Here is a 26,009-nt window from a genome sequence, read left to right as displayed (position 1 = left end):
TATTGGGTTGCTGCCCGGAAATAAGTAATTTTAAGGAAATTTTGCAGATTTTGGTTATTATCTTGACTATTATTATAGAAACAGATAAACTGTAAACCGCAATAATGTTCAGCAAAGTAAGATCTACAAATAAGTCAACATGACCAAAATTATCAGTTGACTTCTTAAGGAGTTATTGCCCTTTATAGTCCATTTTGACAAATTTTTCTTAAATTTTTGTAATCTTTTACAAAAATCGTCTCCTCTGAAACTCCTGGGCCAAATTTAACCAAACTTAGCCACAATCATTATTGGGGTATCGAGTTTTCAAAATATGTGACGTGACCCGTCCAACCAACCAAGATGGCTGCCATAGCTAAAAATAGAACATAGAGGGGACATGTAGATTTTGGCTTATATCTCTGATACCAAAGCATTTATAGCAAATCTGACTGCTTAAAATTATTTATCAGGTCAAGATCTATCTGCCCTGAAATTTTCAGACAAATCAGACAACCTGTTGTTGGGTTGCTGCCCCTGAATTAGTAATTTTAAGGACATTTTGCAGATTTTGGTTATTATCTTGAATATTATTATAGATAGAGATAAACTGTAAACAGCAATAATGTTCAGCAAAATAAGATCTACAAATAAGTCAAACATGACCAAAATTGTCAATTGACCTCTTAAGGGGTTATTGCCCTTTGTAGTGAATGTTTAAAAATTTTCATAAATTTTTGTGAATTTTTGTAAATTTTTAGGAAATATTTTCCACTGTAATCACTGGTCCAAGTTCATTATAGATAGAGATAATTGTAGCAACAAGAATGTTCAGTAAACACATCACCATCACAAAAACACCATTTTGTAATGAATTCATCTGTGTCCATTGATAATATGCACATAGACCAAGGTGAGCGACACAGGCTCTTGAGATCCTCTAGTTTTCTTTTGATTGTCTAGATGACATAGATAGGTACATGTACGTGTAATTAACAGTGTCATTAAAATTTATAAGATTAAATGTCAAAGTCACGATTAATCGATGACCAATAGTAATTTTACGTCATTTCCTCATGTTGATGTTATAAGGGTCTCGAAGGGTTTGCAGAAAATATATTAATGGACAAACAGTGCAACATGTAGAGCTGACTATACAGAATACACAAATATAGGCAAACACAAATTAAAAATAATGAGGTGTTGAAATAAAAAGAATAGAGAATAATTTGAGCAAATATATGGAAAATAAAGAAAAGAAAAGGACTAAAAATTAAAGAATACAGAGTTTAGAGAGACCAATTCAGACCCTCAAATATATTTGACATTAAACTTTATCGGAATATTTTGAGTGAAATTTATGGACTTTGTCCACGTGTTGTTAAATAATTAGTGTAAAAAATATCTAAATGATTAATAATAAGTGTAAAAAATATCTAAATAATTAATAATTAGTGTAAAAAATATCTAAATAATTAAGTAGAATCAACCATGAAACTGCAGTGTTAACTCAAACAGAAAACTAAACTGTCATACTGGCTTCTTTTAAAAATAATTAGCACAGCACACACGTCATAGCATAGTCTATCAATACATTTTTTTTGTAGTTGTGAAAAACTAAAGCGCATGTGTAATTGAAGATAAACGTTCTTATAATGATATTAAAAAAAAAAACCCGGAAGCGTGACTACCGTATATAATTATAACTATCTACTTACTGACCAAAGGGTCATGGGGTCAATGATTTGAACACCTACATTTTATGTACGTCTATCTGCAGCATCTGAGACCACCCAAGGTATCAACTGCATAGCCTTCAACAATAAGCAAAAAAACATACAAACGTAAAAAAACACCCATTCAAAAACTACAAGAAAACAAATTGTTATGGAGGTCTTCGTTATCACTGTCTTAAATGGATTTAACAATGTAGTGAAATATATCAGTCATTTCAAAAAAATGTACATTTTTCGGTTATTGTCTATTGTCTGTTTTATTTGTAAGTTTGACATATTTTTTCAATTTAACATAAGAGTTTACATATTGTGCAAGATAGTACATGCAAATATTAGTGTGCAAAAAGTTTCATATTTTTTTTATATTCGTTGAAGTATGAAAATTCGCCAATTTCCATGCGTTCATTTTTGATAAATAACATTTGCATTCAAATTATCTGTACATAAAACTGCATTTAAAGGTAAACAGAATGATTTTTCTTCATTTAGTAACATCATAATTAAAAATAAATAACTTTCCATGTTTCAAATCATGACAACTTTTATTCCACAGTCACTGGAATGTCTGTTCATCAATATTTGTCCTTCCTGTTACTATTTATTTGTTTACGGAATAAAACTAGTTTCTCCCTCAAATAACGGCGGTTTTTTATGGTGACGTCGTAGGCGTGGATACAGGACGTAACGACATGGTGAAATTTTTTATGTGGAAAGATTTTGGTCATCAGAATCAAAAGATCGGTAGGTATTGATGTATGCGTACCTTTTTATAATGTCTTTAATGTTACCAGTTGATATATATATAGATAATTTGTAATTGCATAAGACTAATGAAACGCTTGTTACCGTAACTTAGGCATGGGCCGGAAGTATAAAAACACTACATCAATTATTAGGGAGCGACTATTTTAAAACCAATTTAAGTTATGTACTAATTTTTCCATCCTGTTACTGTCCTTCCTGTTACAAAGACAGTGGTAACAGGAGGGACAAAAATGGTAACAGGATAGACATACTTTGTAAGAAAACTCAAAATGCCTCTTACATTATCGCAAATAAATTGTTACACATATTTATTACCGTACGGTATATTAATTCATAAGATGTACATTTGTATTGAGGTATTTCTAGAACAAGTCAAGTGCTACCTTGACTGGTAACAGGATGGACAAAATTATTAATTGTGCAACTATTATTTAGAATTCAGTTGCCGATATTACTGTACAGCTATTATTCAAGCGTGTCATATAGAATACACATTATTTCTTTTCAATACTCTTTGAATGCTTTACCCTTTGCGATTTGTACTTAAGTGTTTTCTTTAGTACCTGAACCTAATTTGGTTCATTTTGTTCCTTGATGTGTTATTTTGTTCTGCTTGGGTTGTAAAACTATCATTATCATATTTTGCCAACTTTTGCACTGGTTTCTTAGAGACATGATACTTTCTCGTTACAGGCAAATAGAGATTTAAACCTTGCGAGACGACAGCAACACTCATGACACAAAATAATTTCTTTTATTTCAAAAAAAGGGGGGGGGGTGCACAACATATAAATGTGGGTATATTATACCTCCGGTTGTGGTTTGAACTCATCTGCCCTATTCATAAAATAACAATGTGAAACTCCCTTTTCCGTTACATATGATATTTCACAGCTACCACTTTCATACTTAAATGAGATGATATTAGGAGATACAAATATTAGAACACCAATATTAGTCTACAGTAGGTGCACATCATGTACGTATGGGTCGACCCATTAATTGATATAAGAATTTCTACCCATTGATTTATTGCCTTCTTAAAGTTGCAGGTCATTGATATATTTGCCATTCCAAATATAAATACGCACACCAGCGGCAAATCTGTGTGTATTATTCATTTTTATAATTTTTATAATGACATACCCCCCCCCCCTTTTTTGGACGCCTCCGTGCTTTTCTTTGCCAAAATCATTGAGAGACGCTGCTACAACTTCCAGAATATTGGCTATCATTCCGAATCCAAATAAAATCAGAACCTCTTCGTGAACTTATGGAGATGATCCAAAAATCCAAGAATGACAAGCCTTCAGTGTTAAAATGTGTCAGAAACTAGATACATGTATATCAGAATCATTGACAATAAGAAAAAATAATTTGAATTTTCGTTCAGTTGTATTGCTGTGTTCTTTAAATTGTCCTCATGTTTTTAAACATATGAAATTAGTTTTGCTTTTTTCGCCTATATCTTCAACCTTCTCTAAGACGGTACGATGGGTGGTTGTTCTGGTGATTGGTTAGCCTCCAGTGGACACTTAAAGGCATATTCAGGAAGAGAATATGATAAATAAATAAGAACCAACAGGCTGAACTTGGTCTTAAAAGCTGTAGTTCACAGAAAGGCATGTCATCTTATGTACTGATTTTTACGACTTGCGGCAACCAAATCTTACTTCATACTTAGCGAAAAAAAATCAAAAAAACACCAATACCAATTTTTCTTTTGTTTTTGTTTGTTTGTTTGACCCGGACAGGGTTGATACACGTATAAATGGTTCGTGTATAATGTTTAGATACTTATATCTCCCGTTCGTATCAAATGAAATTTAAAATCCAGTTTTTTGTTATTGATTATCGTGACCCAAATTATGTTTTGTCTCTACTGTTACCACTTTGTCCTCCCTGTTACTGCCTTTGTTCGTTCCTGTTACCCCAAAAAATGTGTAAAATAATTTTTACAATCAACAAAACTGATCTATTGACTAAGTTTCCAGTAAGTATAATTGAAAAGGGACATAATAGTAAATTTTCAATGCCACTGTCTCCACAATATTTTTTTAAGAGTGTTTGAAAAATAAGAAATGTGATGATTTTCCTGAACGTACCGACTATCTGCAGATTTTTTTTGGGTAATCTACATAAATGATAAATGTAAGTGTGATTTCAAACGAACACTGCTATGCAAATGTGAGCCACACTTTTCATTGGATATTTTCTTTTCTATTATCACTTTTGCTATCAGTTAAAAAAAGTAACAGGATGGACAAAATCTGACACAAGCTGACACACAATTTTAAAATAAAATTTTCTCAGGTGTTGGTAAGATTGCATATTTAAAAAAATTATTAACAAATCAATATGCTATTGGTTTTTTAAATTAATTTGCATTTATTTTAACTTTTTTTTTGGAAAAGTTCAGATTCCGAATTTGTACTTTATTTTGAAATGACTGATATAGTTATTATCAAAAATTTATCCATGGCGATTTGCGAATTTAATTTTACAACTAGAGACCTATGATGTTAGAGTAGATCTGATTCGTAACTTTCTCCCCGAGCGGGGTTTGAACCTATACTCTTTATATCTAACTTCTACGACAACACCACCTAGCATTGGCATTTGCGCAGAGACCTTATCCCCTCCTCTAACCTCTACTAAGCTTATAAAAATTTGAACACCTATGTCTATCTGCAGCATCTGAGACCACCCAAGGTATCAACTGCATAGCCTTCAACAATAAGCAAAAAAACATACAAACGTAAAAAAACACCCATTCAAATACCACAAGAAAACAAATTGTTATGGAGGTCTTCGTTATCACTGTCTTAAATGGATTTAACAATGTAGTGAAATATATAGTTATTATCAAAAATTTATCCATGGTGATTTTCGATTTTAATTTAACAACTAGAGTCCTATGATGTTAGAGTAGATCTGATTTGTAACTTCCTCCCCGAGCGGGGCTGGAACCTGTACTCTTTATTTCTAACTTCTACGACAACACCGTCTAGCATTGCGCAGAGACCTTATCCCCTCCTCCAACCTCTACTAAGCTTATAAAAATAAGCTTTCGTTTCGGGAGGTGTTACCGTTTTTTAGGAATTAAACAAGGATCTCTGAAACAATACATGAAGTATTCTTTTAAGTGTACAGAAATTATCATATATATATATATATATATATATATATATATATATATATATATATATATATATATATATATATATATATATATATATATATATATATATATATATATATATATATATATATATATATATATATATATATATATATATATATATATATAATATATATATAGCAATTATAAACTTCGACTAACGACTCGATCTGATAATGAAAACTTGTGGTAATTTCAGGAAAGTAGTGAATAAGTTCGTAGGTATACATGAACGCAGAACTTTTTTGTTGTAAATATAGAAAAAAAAGGAAATGCATGTGGAATGATTTCCAATAAATCTCCCAATATAAAGTGGATGCTTGAGAGCAATTAAAAGCAGCCACAGGATTTCAACAATGAGAAAAATCCTGTACCGCATAGTCGGCTATTCCATGGGAGGATCCAGCCGTTTTAAAATGGGGGTTTCTAACCCAGGACAAGGGGCGGTGGTTCCAACTACATGTCCCCATTCAAATGCATTGACCCTCCAAAAAAAGGGGGTTCCAACCCCGACACCCCCTCCCTCCTGGATCCGCGCCTGTATTCTATATTTCTTTAAATATCAGAATCAAGGAGATAGTCATTGACAATTTAATCACATGTTAGACAAAATCATTCATGTAAACTAAACATACATATGACGAAAATAGGATACTTATAATGCCAATCACTAGATCGTAATGATGAATTATGCTATTCGATATGCTTTATGGTAATTTCGTCATTTACCACATTATGAACAAGCTCTAATTATTGATTTTCCATATTTATATTTCAATTATTGTGTATTCTCTTATTTTAAAATAATGGATATAAACGAGGATTACATAAAGAGCATAAAATCTGTCTAATGGCAGAAACTGAACATTTAATGTAGACATACGATTTATTGATTAATAGTACTTGCTTTACGCCAAAGTTCTTTACACTATAGTTCACCGTACGGACTTCAACAATGAGCAAAGCCCATAATGCATAGTCAGTTATAAAAGGCCCCGAAATGACAATGTAAAACAAATAAACTAGAAAACTAACGGCCTTATTTATATAAAAAAGGAACGAAATAATTTGGAAGAATTTAAGTGAACAATTAATACGATAAAAAGGATTCTGCCTATTTAATTGACTTGTTAAGAAAGTCGGTTATTAATTACCACTGGACACATTATGAGTGTATGTTGGGTACGGGGCAGACATTTTCCTATGATCACTTGCGGAGCCGTCACTAGATGTACTTCTGATATGGTCAGGAACCGATGTAAAGTTTGGAGGGAATATATAACGAGTAAAATGAAAGAACTGCTACTGAACACTAACAAAATTGCTATCAATTTACTGATATAGCACGCGGACATTCCCGAGCATAATGAAATACTTCATACTGAACGTTAGACAAACAACTATATTAATATCCTTATCAAGCAGGCGTATATTTAAGGAATAACTGTAATTCCTTTTCTGTCTATGAAGAAATAACACAAAAAATGTGGTGCACACTGAATAACAAGCATAACGGGTTAATTAAAGTGTGCACGACTTTTTTTTCTGTTATTTCAAATAGACAGAAAAAAAATATTACAGTTATTTCTTATAACTTAATTCTAAATTCCATTTTAAACCGGAGTAAACCAGGGAAAACGTTGATGACGTCACGGTCACATGACTAAATTATGCCAATGAGCTGATAAACAAAACAACGTCAGCCAACCAGATGACGCGTTTTATCCAAAATTGAATTATTCAAGAATACACTGAAATACCTATCACTGAACGTTAGACAATTTACTACCATTTTATTGATAAATTAAAATACTATCAATCTACTAATAAAGCACACAGACAGTAGATAACATAATGAAATCTTTGTTACTGAATGTTATGCAAATAAATATCCATATATTGATAAATCACGTAGACATAATAGAACATAATGAAATACTTGCTGCTGACCGTTAGAAAAATATAGTATCTATATATTTATAAATCACGCAGACATAATAGAACATAATGAAATACTTGTTACTGAACGTTAGGAAAATAGTATCTATATATTTATAAATCACGAAGACATTATAGAATATAATGAAATACTTGCTACTGAACGTTAGGAAAATAAGTATAATACTCATTTATCAAATCATGGACAAATGTCATTAGGTCAGAAATACGTAATAACTAGATGAGAAATACGTAATAATTAGCTCGGAAATACGTTATAATTAGGTCAGAAATACGTAACAATTTACATGTATGATAATGTGGCATCACAAGTATCTAATCATCATCGTGTATTAATAAAAACAATGATCAGATCGATAACTATGAAGTCAAACCCTAATGTGAACGACAATGCTAGCTCAAATCTTATTAACAAACAATTTACAAGAACGAAATGACATATTAAAACATGATATTATTACAAAACAACTAATGAAGTAAAACCCTAATGTGAACGACAATGCAACATTGTAGCTCAAATCTTATTAACAAACAATTTACCAGAACGATTTGACATATTAAAACATGATATTATTACAATACTTCTAATGAAGTCAAACCCTAATGTGAACGACAATGCTAGCTCAAATCTAATTTACAAACAATTTACAAGAACGAATTGACATAAACATGAACGTACGGTGACCTACAGTTGTTAATTTCTGTGTCATTTGGTCTCTTGTGGAGAGTTGTCTCATTGGCAATCATACCACATCTTCTTTTGTATATGATAGTATTACAAAATATATATGTCTATGGAACGAGCCTCTCACGTGTCCTTTCAATTTACAAAATGCGAAAGGTAAAGTTTTAATACTTCAATTTATTGCAAAGTACAATTCTCAATAAAAATTTAAGACACGGATTGTTTTCATCAAGAAAATGTTTGAGGTTTATCTAAGTCATGGAATTTATATGAAGAAAATGTTAAATGATATTATGGGCTTTTATTTCTTTATTCTATTGCTAGTTCCGTGTAATATTAAAAGCTAAACATTGAAAAATCATTGCATTTACTTATGTAAGCCGCCTACAGATTTACGAAAACCAAGTCCTTGTATTATATAACGTTTTGTCTTTGATGGAAAATAAATTGTACAAGAGAATACTTCTGTTCTTATTGATATCAATTTCGTTTTTTTGTATGCACCGAGCTGAAGAGAGAACAATTGGATTGTCACTTGAAAAGCCAGGAATAAAAAAGAAGGTGTGGTATGATTGCCAATAAGACAACTCTCCACAAGAGACCAAAATGACACAGAAATAAACATCTATAGCCCACAACAATGAGCAAAGCCCATACCACATAGTCAGCTATAAAAGACCCCGAAATGAAAATGTAAAACGATTTAACGAGAAAACAAACGGTCTTATTTATCAAAAAAAAAAAAAAAAAAAAAATGCCACTGGAAAAGTAGGGTATGTTGATTGGGATCAGAAATTTAGCTCTGCTAGTTACATATGTATCACAAACATGTACAGACACGCAGGGAGTTATTTTAGTTCCTCTTTGACTTGCTGAGAGCTTGGAAATCACCATCGAGGTATGCATTTTCAGTACGATCTGAAGTATTTAGTTCTACAGAAACTATTTCTTCAAAATACATAAAATAAATAGATTTCTTCCTCGCCTTACTCGTCCGTATTCAAAGTACAAATGTATTTCTACTCTAAATTTAAAAAGCTACATGTATAAACAACAAAAAACACAGAAATAGGATTAGTTGCTTGCAATAACAATTTCAAACGAAATGAAATGAAATGTATCTATATAAACAAATCTTAAACTAAAGTGAAACCTGTTTAAACAGAACCTCTTCGGGACTTAAGATTTTGTTCGGTTTTGGCCAATGTTCGGTTTTATCAGGTTCACAACGCGCATAATTTGATATGATGGTGCTTACGAACATGTTTGGTTTATACGGGTTTTCGGTTGATACAAGATTAGCTTTAGTCATGTTTCACCGTAATATACATTTTTGTTTATGCGACAGATGAAGCACGCCTTTAACGGCCGCCGCCGGTGCGGTAATTTGTCGCTATATTGAAGTCTATATAGGTGGCCTTCGGCTGTTTTCTGCTTTTTGGTCGGATTGTTGCATCTTTAACACATTCCCTATTTCCATTCTGAATTTTTTTTGTGTTTTAAATTAGTACTTGAACTTTAATATATTCATATCGGCATTGTGATATTGGACGAGAAAACAGTGGTCATTGCGATTATTTAAAAAAGAGGAAAGTAAAACCGTGAAAGTATTATATTTCATTTTACTTCCATGGTACAACCAATCTGTCACAAATCAATCAATAAATCAAACAGTTAATTAATTACATTATAATGAGGTCATATCTTATTTATTAGATTCACAGTTATACATGTTATATTACAAGATTAATCAATGCCTAAATGTTCACCTGTTGACACCTTACTATTCTAATGTTGTTTGATCTTACACATAACATGACACCAACAACCAAACAACCAACCAAACAAACAACTAGGGTAATACTAATCAGGGATCAAAGGATGAGGAGAATAATTAAACGTATTAAATGAAAAAAAAGTTTGTAGTGTAGACCAAGTATATATTATGCCAAATAAAAAAAAATATGTGTGTTTTTTATTTCCCTACCTACCCTTTATTATAAGCTGAGAATAGCCTATCTTAAAGTCTTTATAGAAGTATATATATATGGCCATATAAATAAAATATGTGTGTTTCCTATTTTCCTATCTCTACCCTTTATTGAAAGCTGAGAATAGCCTATCTTAAAGTTTTTATAGAAGTATATATATATGGCCATATAAAAAAATATGTGTGTTTCCTATTTTCCTATCTCTACCCTTTATTGTGAGCTGAGGATAGCCTATCTTAAAGTTTTTATAGTCAGAATTTTTCTACCAAAGACTCGATTTAAAAAAAAAAATGTAAAATAAAAAACAAATCCCTACCATCTCAATTTATTCAATGATGTAATAGGAAACACACATCTTATTGTATTTGGCCTAGTCTAGAGGAAGGTAGAGGTGGATTAAGGGGGGGGCTGAACCCCCCCCCCCCCCCAATTTTCTGGGGGACATTTGGTTGATTATATGATTATATAGGGAATCACTAAAGCATGACCGAAGCGTGGCCCCTCTCAGGCAGTCATTGGGCCCCAATTTGAGAAAATTTCTTAATCCGCCACTGGAAGTATTATATATTACGATCAGTTATTCATTTGGTTGAATTTTTTTTTTACTATTATAAGTATTGAAGGAATGACATGAATTTTATAAATAAACATTGACAAAAACTATCCGTTGTCTATATTCTAATCAGACATCGTTATCATATATACAGTGAAACCTGACTAAACCGAATCCTGTATATATAAACCGAAAACCTGTATAAACCAAACATGTTCGTAAACACCGACATATCAAATTTTGTGCGTTGTGAACCTGATAAAACCGAACATCGGCCAAAACCGAACAAAATCTTAAGTTCCGAAGAGGTTCGGTTAAAATAGGTTTCACTGTAGTCTGTATCAAAAATGAAATGATTCAGATTGAGAATTCAATACTATTTTAAACACTAAAAATTACTTAATGGAATTAATAAAAATGATAATAGGAAAATACATGTTCGTCTCGCTAGGCTAGCGCTTTATCATATTTCCGTGTTCAACGAAAATCGGTAAAAACCCTAATTTACTGTAGATTTCTATTTTTTTTCTCAAACACATTATCATAATGGACATGTGTAATTTTAAAGTTTAAAGTTGACGTAATCCCAACCTCATGGTAACCTACTGAAAATAAAACGACACAGACGGACGGACAGAGACATAGACGCACAAAACAGAAAAATGCAATGCACCTTAAGAAGTACATGAAGGTGGGGAATAAAAAAGATCGATGTTAATGACAGATTTCACAAACAAGTACTTTTTGTACAGTTGTGGAAAGGTCAAGGAAATAAAGTCAACACTTCAGTCCGAATTTATTTTGTACAATATCCTGCATTTTAGAATCAACAAGTGTTAGTATACGTGTACTGACACTTATGCCAGCAACTCGTTTGCCTATATCGCATATGCATGTGCTAGTCTATTTCCTGGAAAATTCTTTAAAATACCAAGGATCCAAAGGGTGGGATTCTTATATATTTTCTATGCATATTATTTGAAAATATAAATTGATAAGTTTACATTTGACTTACAATCTGAATTTTCCGTAAAATAAAATCCAAATTCTTAATTATACGTTTTATTGATTTACAGAACTTATATATGAAAAAAAAAATTTATACATGAAGCCTAAATACGCACGTTTTATATACGACAAACTGACTCTTTAATTACAGTTTCATTTAGAATGGAATAAATAATTATTTGAACTATCGATAGACGATGAGTTATCTAGAGCGTTTAACTGTATACAACACCTAACATTTAGTTTAAACATATCTATTTATAGTGGTTAGGAAAACAAGTTTTGTAATTTATATTAACCCCTTTCCACTTTGCGGGTGCGAATGCTGCCTTGTAGCGGCATTAGCCTGCTCTTTTTCGAAATCTACAAGTGTCACTGTGTCTTTTACGTGCAAGAGATATGGCTCTCTTTAAACACGGGTCAGCCATTTATTGTCCCCTTCCGACATTTAAGTGGTAGATGTGCATTATGTGATTTAATGATAACAATTTAAATTACTTACCGTGGGTCTTTTGAATACCATTTTTTCATATCTATCATCTCCCGTGTAGACATACGTAAGCGACGTCAAATCTGGCGGGAAAGATGGATCTACAAACAAATCAGCGTCACTCAAACGTTTCCCCTGTCGGCATTTACTTTTTACGTTCCGTTTGATTAAAGAAAAATTCTGGTAAGGAACTTCAGAAAATTGTTTTGATGACATTGCTAACTTAAAACTTAAAATAATAATAATATCACAAATGACTTAACATCTTAATAACACTTCGTTTAAAAACAACCATCCACCTAAACATACAATTCAATATTGTAATAATACTCGATGATGTTTTGTCATTAGTAAGAAGCTTGATGACTTATGACTGTTTCCTATGAAAGTAAACATTATAATGATACCGATATTATCAGACGACATTTTGTTTCTGAAGCAGGTGTTCTTCTGGAGATCGATAAGTAGATGACAATTTACAGGTAAATTCTGTAACCAATTACCGTTGATTTGCTAATATTATCGAACAAAAACATCGCTAATATACTGTGATAGTAAGAGTCAGGTAAACCACGCCAATTTACATATAGTATTTATATTGTTAATTTTATACTTTCATAGAAATTGATATTGTATAGGTATATATATATGTCAAACCAGGAACATATATATATTCACAGTTAGATATACTGTTCCTAGATCAAACGTTGCGATAGTGAAATATAATTAACACTTTATATTTTATTTTATAAAAATTTGTCCTTGATTATGAATTTTATTCGTTTATCAAATATGGTATTATAGTTAAACAGACATATTTCAGTTTTACAAGATTGAAAACGATCCTAAAATTGAAGCTGAAATTCCATAAAAGACAACAGAAACAAATCAAACTGAAGAATTAGAAATGATATAATGAATTCATAAATAATCATACACATGAATAATTAATGAATCAATCATTGATTTCATTCAATTAATCAATCGTCAATCAATTGCTTAAAAATGCAGCAACAAAAGTTAAAAACAAACTCAGTGTTCAACGAGTGACCATACCAAACATGTACAATGTACATCATTTCATTAAGTTTCGCTTTAAATTCTACATCAACAAAATTATGTACACTTGGTTAGAAACAGGAGGTTCTTGAAATTGTCTTTAAAGTGCATGCAAACAAGTGTTATATTTAAAGAAATCCAACCATTTTAAAAGGGGAGATTGAGATCCTATCAAGAACAAAACGAAACGCGTCCATATTATTTAAAAAAAGACAATCCCAATTTACAACAAAAAACCACATCGAAGCTGTGGATGTAAGGGTGGGGGTTACATCGCCAGAACACCCTCTGGTTCCGCCAATGAAACATGTTTTTTATGAGGTTATAAAGACTTGTGATTTTCTTTATACTTATCATGAGCACCACGACGACGAAAATCACTTGTCTAGTTGATCAAGAACAGTTACTCTTTAAGAGATGTTGAGAACACTCGTGCTACCACATTTGTTGGTTTACTTGTTTTTTTCTCTGCCTGTTTTCTACTTGAAATAATTCATGTATTTTCCGTGTCTACCAACATTATAACATTTTAACCACATTATTACTCGGATATACAACTAACAAGTGTGTTCTATGTTGTTTGCCTGCTGGGCTCATTGAAATAATATATAAAAAAGAAGATGTGGTATGATTGCCAATGAGACAACTATCCACAAAAGACCAAAATGACACAGACATTAACAACTATAGGTAACCGTACGGCCTTCAACAATGAGCAAAGCTAATGTTCTGTGTTGTTTTGTTTGGTTGTTGTGTCATTGGCGTAAGAATTTTCTATGTTGTTAAGTTGCTGTCTCATTGACATATGTCCAGGTCATCTTTACTTATGATAAAACAGTTACTACACGAAAGACGTCAGCTTGATAAACAATTTGCAAATTTTGCAAGCGTAATTATAAAAATGGAACATCAACTATGCCGGTGACTTTTTAACATGGATATAGTTTTATTTTTATATGAAAAGCAAATGAATAGCAACTGAAATATAAATTATAAATAGTACATGACATTTATTAATTATATGTATTATAGTAAAAATCAATACATGCAGACAAATAAAATGTTAACAAATATTTATACAAATGAAATAAATTCCCATAAGTACAGACCTTGATAGAATAAATTAAAAATGTAGGCGAAAAGAAGTGTCTTTTAGGAAGAACAATTTGACATTTAATAATAAATGAATTAGAGGAAAAGGAACTATATTTATAGTGTTAAGTGAAATGTTCATAAATGCAATTGGATCATCTCCACGCTTCAGTGTAAGCGCCCACCTCTGTAGTACCTAAGTGAAATGCTTTCTCCTTTGCAGGTGGTTTACCGGACATTTCTACATAATCGTTGGTATTATGCTGTTCTGTAGTTTGTCCCATATCATGATACGGGTTCTCCGTAACATCTGCAGCGATTGAACACGTGGCGTGTTTTAGTTTGTCCTCCGATGTTTCGTTCACAACTAGTTTTCTCCGCTTTTTCCAAAGGCATGCAAGTATGATCAAAATAATAATAACAAATAAACTACCAACTGACATACCTACGATCATAGGTATATTGGTAGGTTCGTTCTCATCTATGGTTGGTGTACCCTCATTCTTCGGTCGAAACTGAATTTTCAGTTCGAATTCTGTGTTTTCTGTTCCATCTTCGCATGTAATAGTTAATATAAATTCGGAACTTGTATTACTTTGAATGCTCACATTATTCACCAATTTCAAATACACATCTGTAAAATAAAGCTTAAGTTTGTTAATGTGACTGAATAAATAATTGTCCAATAACTTTTATAATACATGAACACTATTCTGTCAAATGCCATTTTATTTAGATAATCTAGGAATGGATTGCACGGAATTGCATGTTCTGTTTAATAAAAAGTCTTGAACATTTTAAAGAGGACGTGAAACAATATGCTAAATATTGACACACTAACTGGTAATTTATTTGTGCAGTACTACGGCGGCATCTGTGAAATAATTCAAACGGAAATCATTTAGTTATACCCTCTATGAAGGTGAATTGGATAAGGGAGATAACTCTGTAAATACCGCTTGAAAATTGGCAACAGTCGACAACAAAACAAAGATTACTGTACACGATTTGTTGTCATAATCAATGTTTAATATAAAAAGGGTTAAAATGACAAGTTTTAAAAAATCTAGTTATTGAAATGTTGTAAACAGCGGCAGCTTTAATTCATCAATTAGTATTCTCCGGCGTACTAGTTCCTCGTGCAAAGTGTCTACAGATTATTCCACATACGTGAACAAGAAGTTGCGTGAGTCTGTGTATGTTTCAAACCATATGAGTATTTGGACCGTACGCATGTTTTTCAAAATACGCATACGGTCGGACTATACGTGTACGGTCTGGCTTATTAAAGATGTTGGTCAAGTTTCTTAGATAAAATCGTATATTACTGATCAACATAACGGAAATCTCTAATTAATCTAAACAGTTTAATTGTTAATGAAATAAAAAAAAATTATAATTGAACTATATAAAAAAGCCCCGATTTTGTTATTTCTCCATGGATTTATGAATTTTGAACAGCGGTATACTACTGTTGCCTTTATTTAATTTAATCTGTTTAGCTCCTGTATTTATCATGTCGGTAATTATACATGGTATTTGATTATGCTCACTGAAATTAAAGTTATCGGAATGTTTGTAGAAAAGATTTAAGAGTATTTAGGAACTTTACTACACAAAAATCGTCAAAGATACTGGACAAAAACTTATAGAAAAACAACGTCGAAAATATAATAAAAACATGTCGAAAACAATGCAAAGAATGAATACAGAACTGTAGCTTTGTTTCTCTAATGATACCAGTTGTTGCTAGCATTTTCCCTGATTAGTGTGTAGGGTTGATGATAGATTTAGGAATTGAATGCTTCTTTTTGTTACTTCATTGGGGTCTAAAAGCGTTGACCGGAGTACATTTTGTATGAAGCGCGGAAGCGCTTCTTTCTAAAAATGTGCTCACGGTCAACTCTAGGGTACGCAATAAAAGTGTTACGTGTACCTAATGAGGGCACATTTTTTTTTACGTGTACCTTTAGGGTACGTGATCAAAGTGTTACGTGTATCTCTAGAGTACAAACACAAGTGTTACGTGTATCTTAAGGGTACGCAACAAAGTGTTAAGTGTACCTCTATGATACGTAATCAAAGTATTACGTGTACCTCCAGGATACGCAAAAAAGTGTTAAGTGTACCTATAGGATACGCAAGAAAGTGTTACGTGTACCTCTAGGGGACGCGAACAAAGTGTTACACGTTCCTCTAGGGTACGTGAACAAAGTATTACGTATACCTCTAGTGTGTGCTAACAAAGTGTTACTTGTCGTGTACCTCTAGGGTACGCGAACAAAGTGTTGCGTGTACCTCTAGGGTACGTAAACAAAGTGTTACGTGTTACCCTAGGGTACGTGAACAAAGTGTCACGTGTACCTCTCGGGTACGTGAACACAGTCTAACGTGTTTCTTAAGGGTGATTGCACAAAATGTTACGTATACCTTTAGGGTACGTGGACAAAGTGTTATGTGGTCCTCTAGGGTCCGTGAACAAAGTGTTACGTATACCTCTAGTATACGTGGACGAAGTGTTACGTGTACCTCTAGGGTTCGTAAACAAAGTATTACTTTTCGTGTACCTCCAGGGTACGTGAATACAGTCTAACGTGTTTCTTTAGGGTCATTGCACAAAATTTTACGTACACCTCTAGGGTACGTGGACAAAGTGTCACGTGGTCCTCTAGGGCCCGTGAACAAAGTGTTACGTATACCTCTAGTATAAGTGGACGAAGCGTTACGTGTACCTCTGGGGTACATTTACAAAGTGTTACGTGTCGTGTACCTCTAGGGTACATCAACAAAGTGTTACATTAACAAAGTGTTACATGTACCTCTAGGGTACTCGAACAAAATGTTACATGTACCTCTAGGATACGCGAACCAAATGTTACATGTACCTCTAGGGTACGCGAACAAAGTGTATCGTGTACCTCAAGGATACACTTACAAAGTGTTACATGTTCCTCTAGGGTACGCGAACAAAGTGTTAAGTGTACCTCGAGGGTACATTTAAAAAGTGTTACGGGTACATCTACAGGACGTGAACAAAGTGTGATGTACCTGTTGTGTACGTTTACAAAATAATTTTTGACTGCTCTTTTTTTTCTTTCTATTATTTTTAATCATACCTATGTCGTCTAGCTGTAGGTAAAACATTTCTGTTGCTACATTACTGTCGTTGATCATACACGAAACATTATCACCAGAAGGATCTTTTACTTGGAACTTTGCTAGGTATAGATCTTTTTCAACAGTAGTAGGATCTATTTCTAAACTGTTTTGTAATCCGCTAATCACCGGAGGCTGTAAATATAAAATAGCTGATAATGCGATTAATAAATGAGAATAAAAAGTAAAAAAATATGAATAGTTTGTTGACGGTTGTGGAATATCTGTTTCACAGATGACGATGAATATGTTTCAATTGCCGTTACATACAATCCCATCCCCTTTTCTCTCAACCATTGTCAACGTGACATACAAAATTAAATCCTCACAAGATTTGCACTTACATGAGCAATACGACGGTTACAACATGAGGAGCAGGATCGGCGTAACCTTCCGAAGCACCAGGTATCACCCCGAGTTTTAGGTGTTTTTTTGTGTTGTTCAGTCTTGAGTTTTCTATATTGTGTTTTGTGTAATGCTGTTTGGCAGTTTGACTTTTGTTCAGCCATTGCGTTGTCAGACATAAACGTTTAAATGTCCCTTTGGTATCTTTCGCCTCTATACTATTAATGTTTGAAACCGTTGCAGGTTTATTTATCACTTTTTGTAATAGCATTTTTTCTACTTGTGAGTTTTCCTTTTTCCTTTTTTTTTACCTTTTTTTTTTATTGAAATCATAATAATGACATGCATGTATTTCATATTAATGAACTTACAGCATTGTATATTAGAATTGTTACATTTGTTGTGATCCTATTAAAACACGAGTCCTGGACTGTCAGTGTAATATTGTGGCTGTAAAATGTCTGTCCGACTGTGTGTGGTAAGACATCTTTTACATAAACATTTCCTGGAATTGGTAAATAAAAACATAACCAACTAGGGAAATAAGAAATAAAAAAGGTCATATCAATGGTATGTAAATCCTTCACATCTTCCCGTTTAAAAGATAAGAAAATGAAAATATGTTAAAATATTTTTTTTCAATGCAGATTCCAAATAATTATACAAGTTTTCTATTTGTTCTATCATACTTATTCAAATCTGAAAAATTGGAAATTATAGAAAATAATAGAAAGTTTTTCGATAACAAAGTTTGCTAAATTAATGAATTTCAATATGTTGAGTTTATGATGCATAAAATACAGTTTGTAATACAGGTACTTCTTTTCGTCGTACACTTACTTAATTTTGTATCGAAATAAAAATACTGATTGTCATAGTCAAGTTCTATATTCTCAATGAAATCTCCATAATCTGGGTCTTTGATTCTTATATGGGTCACATAGGTGTCCACTGCAAAATGGTCAGGAATTTCAAAAGAGTCATCTGCAAACGTTAATTCTACTGCCGTGTCTACAACAAAAAAAATCATTTAGAGTTGATGAATGATATAAACAAAATAAATTACTGAAGAATATAGATCAGCATACATTAATTGTTCCGAATCTTACACAATGACCGATGAAGTGTGTGATATATTCATGTTTGATTGAAGTTTAGTAAAAAAATATGGAACCAATTTTATCCAAAATGCTGTTTAAAAGATACAATGTACAGGTTTTAGATTACTAACGGTAATATAATTTGATACTAACTATGTTTTGAAATGTCCAACTACATAATATGACTAACTTACTCTCAGTTGTTGAAAAGTTCCATGCAAATATTTTGTCAGATATAGAAGGTAAGCTATCTGTTTCAATCTCATCGCCATTATTTACGGGATTTTTCGTCAATGAAAATGCCAGACAGGTTTCATTGTCGGGGGAACAGTCGTAATATCCGATGATATTTTTGCCTTCGTCGTACCTATATAAAGAAAAGGAGTTCACTGTTAAATTATGCATCTGTCTTGATCTTTATATAGCAATATACGATCAGTGAAATATATTTTTTTTTTCAGACTAAGACATGGATTCTGTTTGAACACACATATAGGTAAGTTAGACATGTAAGGAGGCCGGCATTTTGTTTTTCGCGCTTTACTCTTTTGCATCTAAGGGCGCTTATGAAATTGGCAATATTGTTACAGTATACGTCACCTTAACTATTTGTAGATAAACAGTTTTTTTATTTGTTTAAGATAGATATTTATCGACTAAGATTTTGAAAAATTGTGCGCAATTTGTACGTTGAAGGAATAACAGTACTGTACTTGAAGAGTTGCCATCGTCAATTGTAGATTTGATGGTCGCAAATGCAGTAAATTTTGTAAATTATTGTTTCATTAGTCGTTTACACTTGATAGAGTTTATTTACTCAAATTTATAAGCGTAATACATGTGTAATGTTCGATTTAGTAAAAGAAGATATACATCTAATAGGCAGGTATCTAACACCAAGTAAAGGGTATCTCAGTGATTATCTAGACACATTCATTTCACTTCATAATACAATGAACTTGTAACTAAATTATCTATATGTTACATTCCTGAGGTGTAGATGAAGACAAATACAAATGCATGTGCTTATACGAAAGCTTTGAAAGAATATCAAAAACGAATACGAAGTCATAGTAACTGACCATCCAACTATGTCGTCATGCACTACAGCTATGCGTTCATAATTTGTCAAGTTGTGTTGAACATACTTCCCAATGTTTTGTGCTGAAATAAATATTATAAGATTGGACGCTTGGCTCTGTATGCAGGCAGTAATGTCCAACAAATAAAATGCTTGGAACTGACATCATTCAAATTATAATTTTCTTCTTAAAATGTTGAACAATATGATTATGTATTCATTTAAAGATAATTCATGTAGATGTGCCCATTGTATTGTGATACTCCTACAGACGAAAACCGATACAACTGCTTGTAGAATATCAGTTCTAAGAAGTACCGTTTGCAGTATGACTAATTCAAACGCAGATAAGAAAAAATAACCATATGAACAAACAAGAAAAGAACGAACAACAAAGTAACTTTAAGAGCGGTAAGTATATAAAATATAAAAAAAATTAATCACTACATCAACGGAACGAACAGAACTTAACTGCCATATTCCTGACTTTGTACACGCATTACTTTTTTTCTCATTTCAGACGTTTTTGATTGTTCTGTTTACACCTATTATTTTACAATTTTTATCATGTTATCTATTTTTGGTATTCCAACTTTAGACTTGAGTGTATGCTATGAAAATTATTGAAGAAGCACATTACTTACACACTGAGATCAGTATTACACGTTTTCATTATGCAGGATATCATACCGATTGCTGCATATATGGTTTATATATGTATAAGAAAGTGTATGAAGGTTGCGAGCATGGCAAGCTCTAATTATTGTTCCATGCCATTTGCTCTTAATATGAAAAGCTCATATTCTGACGTACAATGGAAAGGGACTTATATAAGTAGCAATAACTTGTTTCCCAATCCATAATAAATAAATATGTTTAAACAAATTGATCTGATGTGGGGCATACTGTTTCCAAACTACTTGATACCATACCTGTCACGGATATTGTATTTTTCTTAATAGCTTTGTAAGTACGTTCTGTCATGCGCCTCCAAACAATGAATTTGACGTCTCCAGTATTTAAGGGAATAAATTGAAATGCATTTATTGTACCACAACATCCAATTTTGTATACGTCTGTCATCATTCCTATTGAAAGAAAGTATGTATTTCATATTTTAAAAAATAGGAACTGTCGAAAAAAAAAATTCTAAAGAGATTACAAAAGCAAAAAATAATGTAAAAATACATTTAAATACATTTAAAAATTCATCATAGTAATAGGTTTTATAAGGAAGTAACATAATGATTAAAATCACACTTAATAATAACAAGTTAATCGCAATAAACAACAAAAGTAATATGTGCATTAGTGCAATATTCTTCTAGATCTTATGAAATGAAAAACGTATTTGCTTTATCTTTTTTTTTGGCATTTGAAAACAACTGTTATTTTCTAAGTGATACCGATTTGAATGGAAAAAAAAGCAATCTGTTTTATTATTAACTGTTTCCTCACGTTTTCTGAATTCCACAAGTTTTGAGATAGATCAAACTTGCATTGGTTATATCAGTCCTGTAAAAACGCAGTAAAATAGTGAAATAACAATAAAGTATAAAACATTGCATGTTACCAGAATTAGTAGAGACATCCTTTTTCAGTTGACGATTATTTGGCATCTGATTGGGAAGCGTATTACCATTGCAATCTGTGAAAGTTTTAACATATGATTTATTAGCATTGATACTTTAATCAAATAGATACCTCCACATTGCCGTAGATCACAACTTACACAATAACGGAAATAGCTTTTTTTGGTGTTTTTTGTTTGTTTGATGTGCATGTATTGATTTTGTGTCATGGATATACCCCATATCCTATGATTTGTTTTTATTAAATACGTTTTCAATTGTGTATTCAACGATGAAAATGATGGATTGATATGAAACGTTCTGTGGCAAATATAAAGTTTTCTACTTGATACGAATATAAACTTGATTTGTGTTAAACAGAATGGCTGAGCTTTGTTTAAACGTGCTTCTGCTCAGGCTTAAAGTTAACAAAACATGTAACTCTACGCTGACACAAGATAATAACATGAAGCCGTCTATATTCTTATTCCAAAAAGATGCGCTTGTTCAGTCAAGAAGCAGTCAAACTGAAAAATACCTAGTTATAACAATTATCATTATTAAAAATATTTGAGATATTAATTAAAGTTCGGGTTTGCCCCGAATTTTTCTCCGAGCATTTTTTATTGTAAATACTTTCGAATTGCATACATATACATTTATGTTTTAATTTATTGACAAGGAGCGTACAATAAAAAATATAAAAGGTAACAATAATTTTGTGCACTGATTAAAGGCAGTCAAAATTAAGAGTAATTGGTATTTTTACGACTGCACTGGAGAATGTCACATATCTAATGAATGTGAGGGAGTAGATTGCATTATAATTATGTATACAAACATGGGCACTGAATAGTATTGCACACTCTTGATTCTTCAGACGATCCTTCACAGTCAATAAAATAACCGTCCGTGGTGTTAAGCTGGTTTAAACAGTTGCGTGTTCTAACTTGTTCACCAGTACCACACGATTTAGAACAAGATGACCACTCGGTCCAAGTATTCCATTTTGCTTCTGCAAAACACCAACATCAAATTATATCAATGCTTGGGTCCGTTTCTTTTACAACATATTTCTCAATATAAGAATCTTAAAATTTTGAATATATTTGAAATATTAAGATTTATAAATTTACGATAAATCTTTTAAAAATAGGAGTCTTGGGATAAATTTTGATTATATGCTCAAATATTCACGTAGATTAGATGAAAGTAATCAGACAGTATAAACAGTATTGAACAACTTTGAACTCCTGTGGTGGCAAGACGGGACGGGTTCAAGAAAAATATTTAAGTGGCGGTTAGCCTCAATCAACACTTTTTTAATATGCTTAGTCTGGTAAGAAACTTTTGCCATAAGGAGCACTGGTAGATATTGTGACTGATAGGAAAAATGCATTTAGGGATAACTGTAAACCTCTTTGGTCGCTAGTCGGACCTTGACACAAAAAAAAACTATTCAAGTGTTGAAAAACCCGGGTCAATATCTTTGAAATCAGCTCGGTGTGGTTCGGTCCTTTGCCGTTGGGTTATGCCATGGAATACCGAATGTGTGGTTGGTATGGAAATTCAACCTGATCCATAAAAAAACCCATTTCAGTGGCAAATAGCCTCGATCAATACATTTGAAATGGGCATCGGCGTCAACAAATATGAAGTGTACATGTTCGATGATCAATTATTTTTTTATCTATTAATGCATAAATGTTTCATCAACAACAATTATATATGGACTGCTAACTACTATATTTCATAATCAAATAATACTTACGTTTGCATACATATTCGTATTCTAATTCGGAACATGTTTTAAATTGTTGTCTACATGATAGCTTAAAAGTACCATCCTTTGCTGTAAATGTACACGACTTCCTTTCGTTGCAAATCTCGTTCATTTCTCGGACAACATCAAAATTTGAATTACTGCCAGGTTCACCACAACCGTTACTTGCTTTCCACCGTGCACGTATCATTTCTATATATCCATTTTGGCATGTCCAAACAATTCCATTATCTTTACATACGGTTCCTCTCACTAAAAAAAGTGTTTTTAGTATAATAAATGGGGCAAACACGAAAAGTATCACAAGGTAAACCAAAAATGCTCTTTTAGGTCGTCTACAAGCACCCCCTGTTTTTAATCAGATGCATGTTTCCAAATTTTATTTCTGAACTTAGAGTTTGTTTTACACCCGTTTGTGTATCCATTGTTTTATGTCCTGTGCTTGTGTCTGTTTTCTTTTATTTAGGCATAGGTCTGACGTATCATAATAATTAACATGCAGGCTATAATCGTGAGGCTGTAATGGTATTCAGGAAAAGAAGTAAACCACAATTGAAAATACATTTACGGGTGTAACTAACTAAATGCATGTTCTTATTTACACATAGATTTATGTCAAAGCTAAGAAACTATTTTGCATTTTTATAAATCAATAAATATACATTGAGATAAAATTTTGCATTTTTCAGTAGTCTAAAAAAATATTTACACGTCACTATATCTAAACGTTCTGCCGCGTGCTTTAAAGCAATTAAGACTGCATGTGCTTTACATCAATAAAATAAAGAAATATTTTACTTAACGGATGAATTATTTCAATATCATAAAGAGTATTTTTATGTCAAAAAATGTTATTCCCTTATGACTGATAGTTTTAAAGAAAAGGACACACCATAAAAGGTAACATGATATACTTTCTACAATTTTCATACAAAGGCCTTCACAGCAATGTTTATGGAACAACTATTAAAACACATTATATAACATAGTTGTTGGGACACATATCACAGATAAGCAAAAATTTAATAGACAATGTTATTCTCACATAAAGTAGTTAAATCGCAAACACACAATACTGAAATTAACCGAAATAACTTCATGGTAAGTTTTGGTACGTCATATACACTTCACGCATCGCCAATTTCACGTATAGCAGTTGACAGCTGTACTTACAAGGACATGCATTGTCATTGCATATTTGCTCATCAAAACTGGTCCCTGTACACGGGGATCCTAACTCATTGGGGGTCGGGTTTGTGCATGAGCGTGTTACATTTTGTAAAGCACTACCACAGTTGACTGGACAAGATGTTGTTGTGTTTTTCCAGTCTGACCAACCACCATTTCCTTAGGAAAAATATATATAAAAGATGCATTTCTAAGATACAAAATGAAAGTCATTTTTCGGATATGTTCCCAATGTCCTAATTGCAATCCCTTCCGGAGCACCTGAGATCACCCCCAGTTTTGTGGGGTCGTGTTGCTTAATCTTTATTTTACTATGTTGTGTTTTGTGTACTATTGTTTGTCTGTCTTTTTCTTTTGAAGCCATGGCGTTGTCAGATTAGTTTTGATCTATGAATTGAATGTCCCTCTAGTATCTTTAGCTCTTCTTCTAAATTCCTGCATAAATGGTTTATAAGATAATAGCCAAACTTGTGAACAAATTAGAATACTTGTCTCTGGCTTAAACGCTCAAAGTAATAGATTTTGTTTTATAGCAGCCGTTTTATCTATCCTTTTTTTAAATGCTTATTGAAACATATGTAATGATTTTGATGAACGAAAAGGTAAATATTGTTTTAAACGTGAACTATAGATGTCTAATTTTTACGCTTTATATTGTTTGGCTGTAATCCTATTAGCGTTTGCCTCACATCGTCTTTTATTCATGACCAATATTCATGTTTTTGTCTTGAAAATACCCACATTATTTCTATTATTAGAAAGGTATAACTCACGTATGCAATTGTATATAACTTCAAGAAATGCCGTTCCGTTAGCGCCACATGAACTACCAACATTACTGTTTGTTACATTGAAAGCACATTCGGTCCATCCATTACATAGATTCTTGATACCATATAAATCATTGTGACTGCAGGTTCCTTTTTCATATTTTATAGTTGCTATTTTCATTATTTCGTTGAATTCTATTGAGCATGTTAGATAAGCTGTTTCTTCCTCCATATAGTGCTTAGTGAAAGGATCTGAAAATATACATCACGTACATATATATACCCAGTTATTAACTGTAAGTGTAATTTAAATCACCTTAAATTTTCTAGCAGTTATAATAAATCGATTCGCAAGAAATATTAAAAAAAAATGTGAATCTTTTCTTCCTATTGTTCTGTCTCATGAAAACAGCAACATCTATACCATTCGAGAGAAGCTATTATAATGGATGTTGAATTATTTAGATTATATTTTTTCTTGAGTAACTATTAAGATAAAAAAAAAGAAATGGGAAAG

General features: G+C 32.2%; 2 protein-coding genes across 2 annotated transcripts in view; both read right to left on the bottom strand.

Annotated features, from left to right (window-relative positions):
* Nucleotides 1-12,727, bottom strand: part of LOC143054589 (uncharacterized) — a 62,873-nt gene extending 50,146 nt beyond the window's left edge. Inside the window, exon 1 of the mRNA XM_076227601.1 lies at nucleotides 12,360-12,727. Coding sequence (XP_076083716.1) covers nucleotides 12,360-12,563 — 204 coding nt within the window. The 5' untranslated portion in view covers nucleotides 12,564-12,727. The remainder of the gene's footprint in view (nucleotides 1-12,359) is intronic.
* Nucleotides 12,728-14,394: 1,667 nt separating this feature from the next.
* LOC143053735 (uncharacterized) lies at nucleotides 14,395-25,743 on the bottom strand. Its single transcript, XM_076226518.1, has 12 exons — nucleotides 25,496-25,743; nucleotides 24,708-24,881; nucleotides 23,523-23,786; nucleotides 22,593-22,766; nucleotides 21,754-21,828; nucleotides 21,113-21,268; nucleotides 20,182-20,263; nucleotides 19,294-19,466; nucleotides 18,840-19,010; nucleotides 18,371-18,504; nucleotides 17,615-17,789; nucleotides 14,395-15,132 (listed from the first exon to the last, which is right to left on the bottom strand). Exons 1-12 carry the CDS (start codon nucleotides 25,722-25,724, stop codon nucleotides 14,654-14,656), a joined length of 2,286 nt encoding a protein of 761 aa, XP_076082633.1. The 5' UTR covers nucleotides 25,725-25,743; the 3' UTR covers nucleotides 14,395-14,653.
* Nucleotides 25,744-26,009: the final 266 nt, after the last annotated feature.

Source organism: Mytilus galloprovincialis, chromosome 12, assembly GCF_965363235.1.
Source record: "Mytilus galloprovincialis chromosome 12, xbMytGall1.hap1.1, whole genome shotgun sequence".
Taxonomy (NCBI): Eukaryota; Metazoa; Mollusca; class Bivalvia; order Mytilida; family Mytilidae; genus Mytilus; species Mytilus galloprovincialis.
This window is presented reverse-complemented; position numbering and strand designations above follow the sequence as displayed.

Bases quoted from the DNA above. Each gene is read 5' to 3' on its own strand.
- LOC143053735 (XM_076226518.1), bottom strand. From the start codon at position 25,724: ATGGAGGAAGAAACAGCTTATCTAACATGCTCAATAGAATTCAACGAA. The intron at 24,882-25,495 runs GTGAGTTATACC...ATTTTTCCTAAG, and splicing joins AGTTATATACAATTGCATAC to GAAATGGTGGTTGGTCAGAC. The intron at 22,767-23,522 runs GTAAGTATTATT...GGTGTTTTGCAG, and splicing joins ATACGAATATGTATGCAAAC to AAGCAAAATGGAATACTTGG.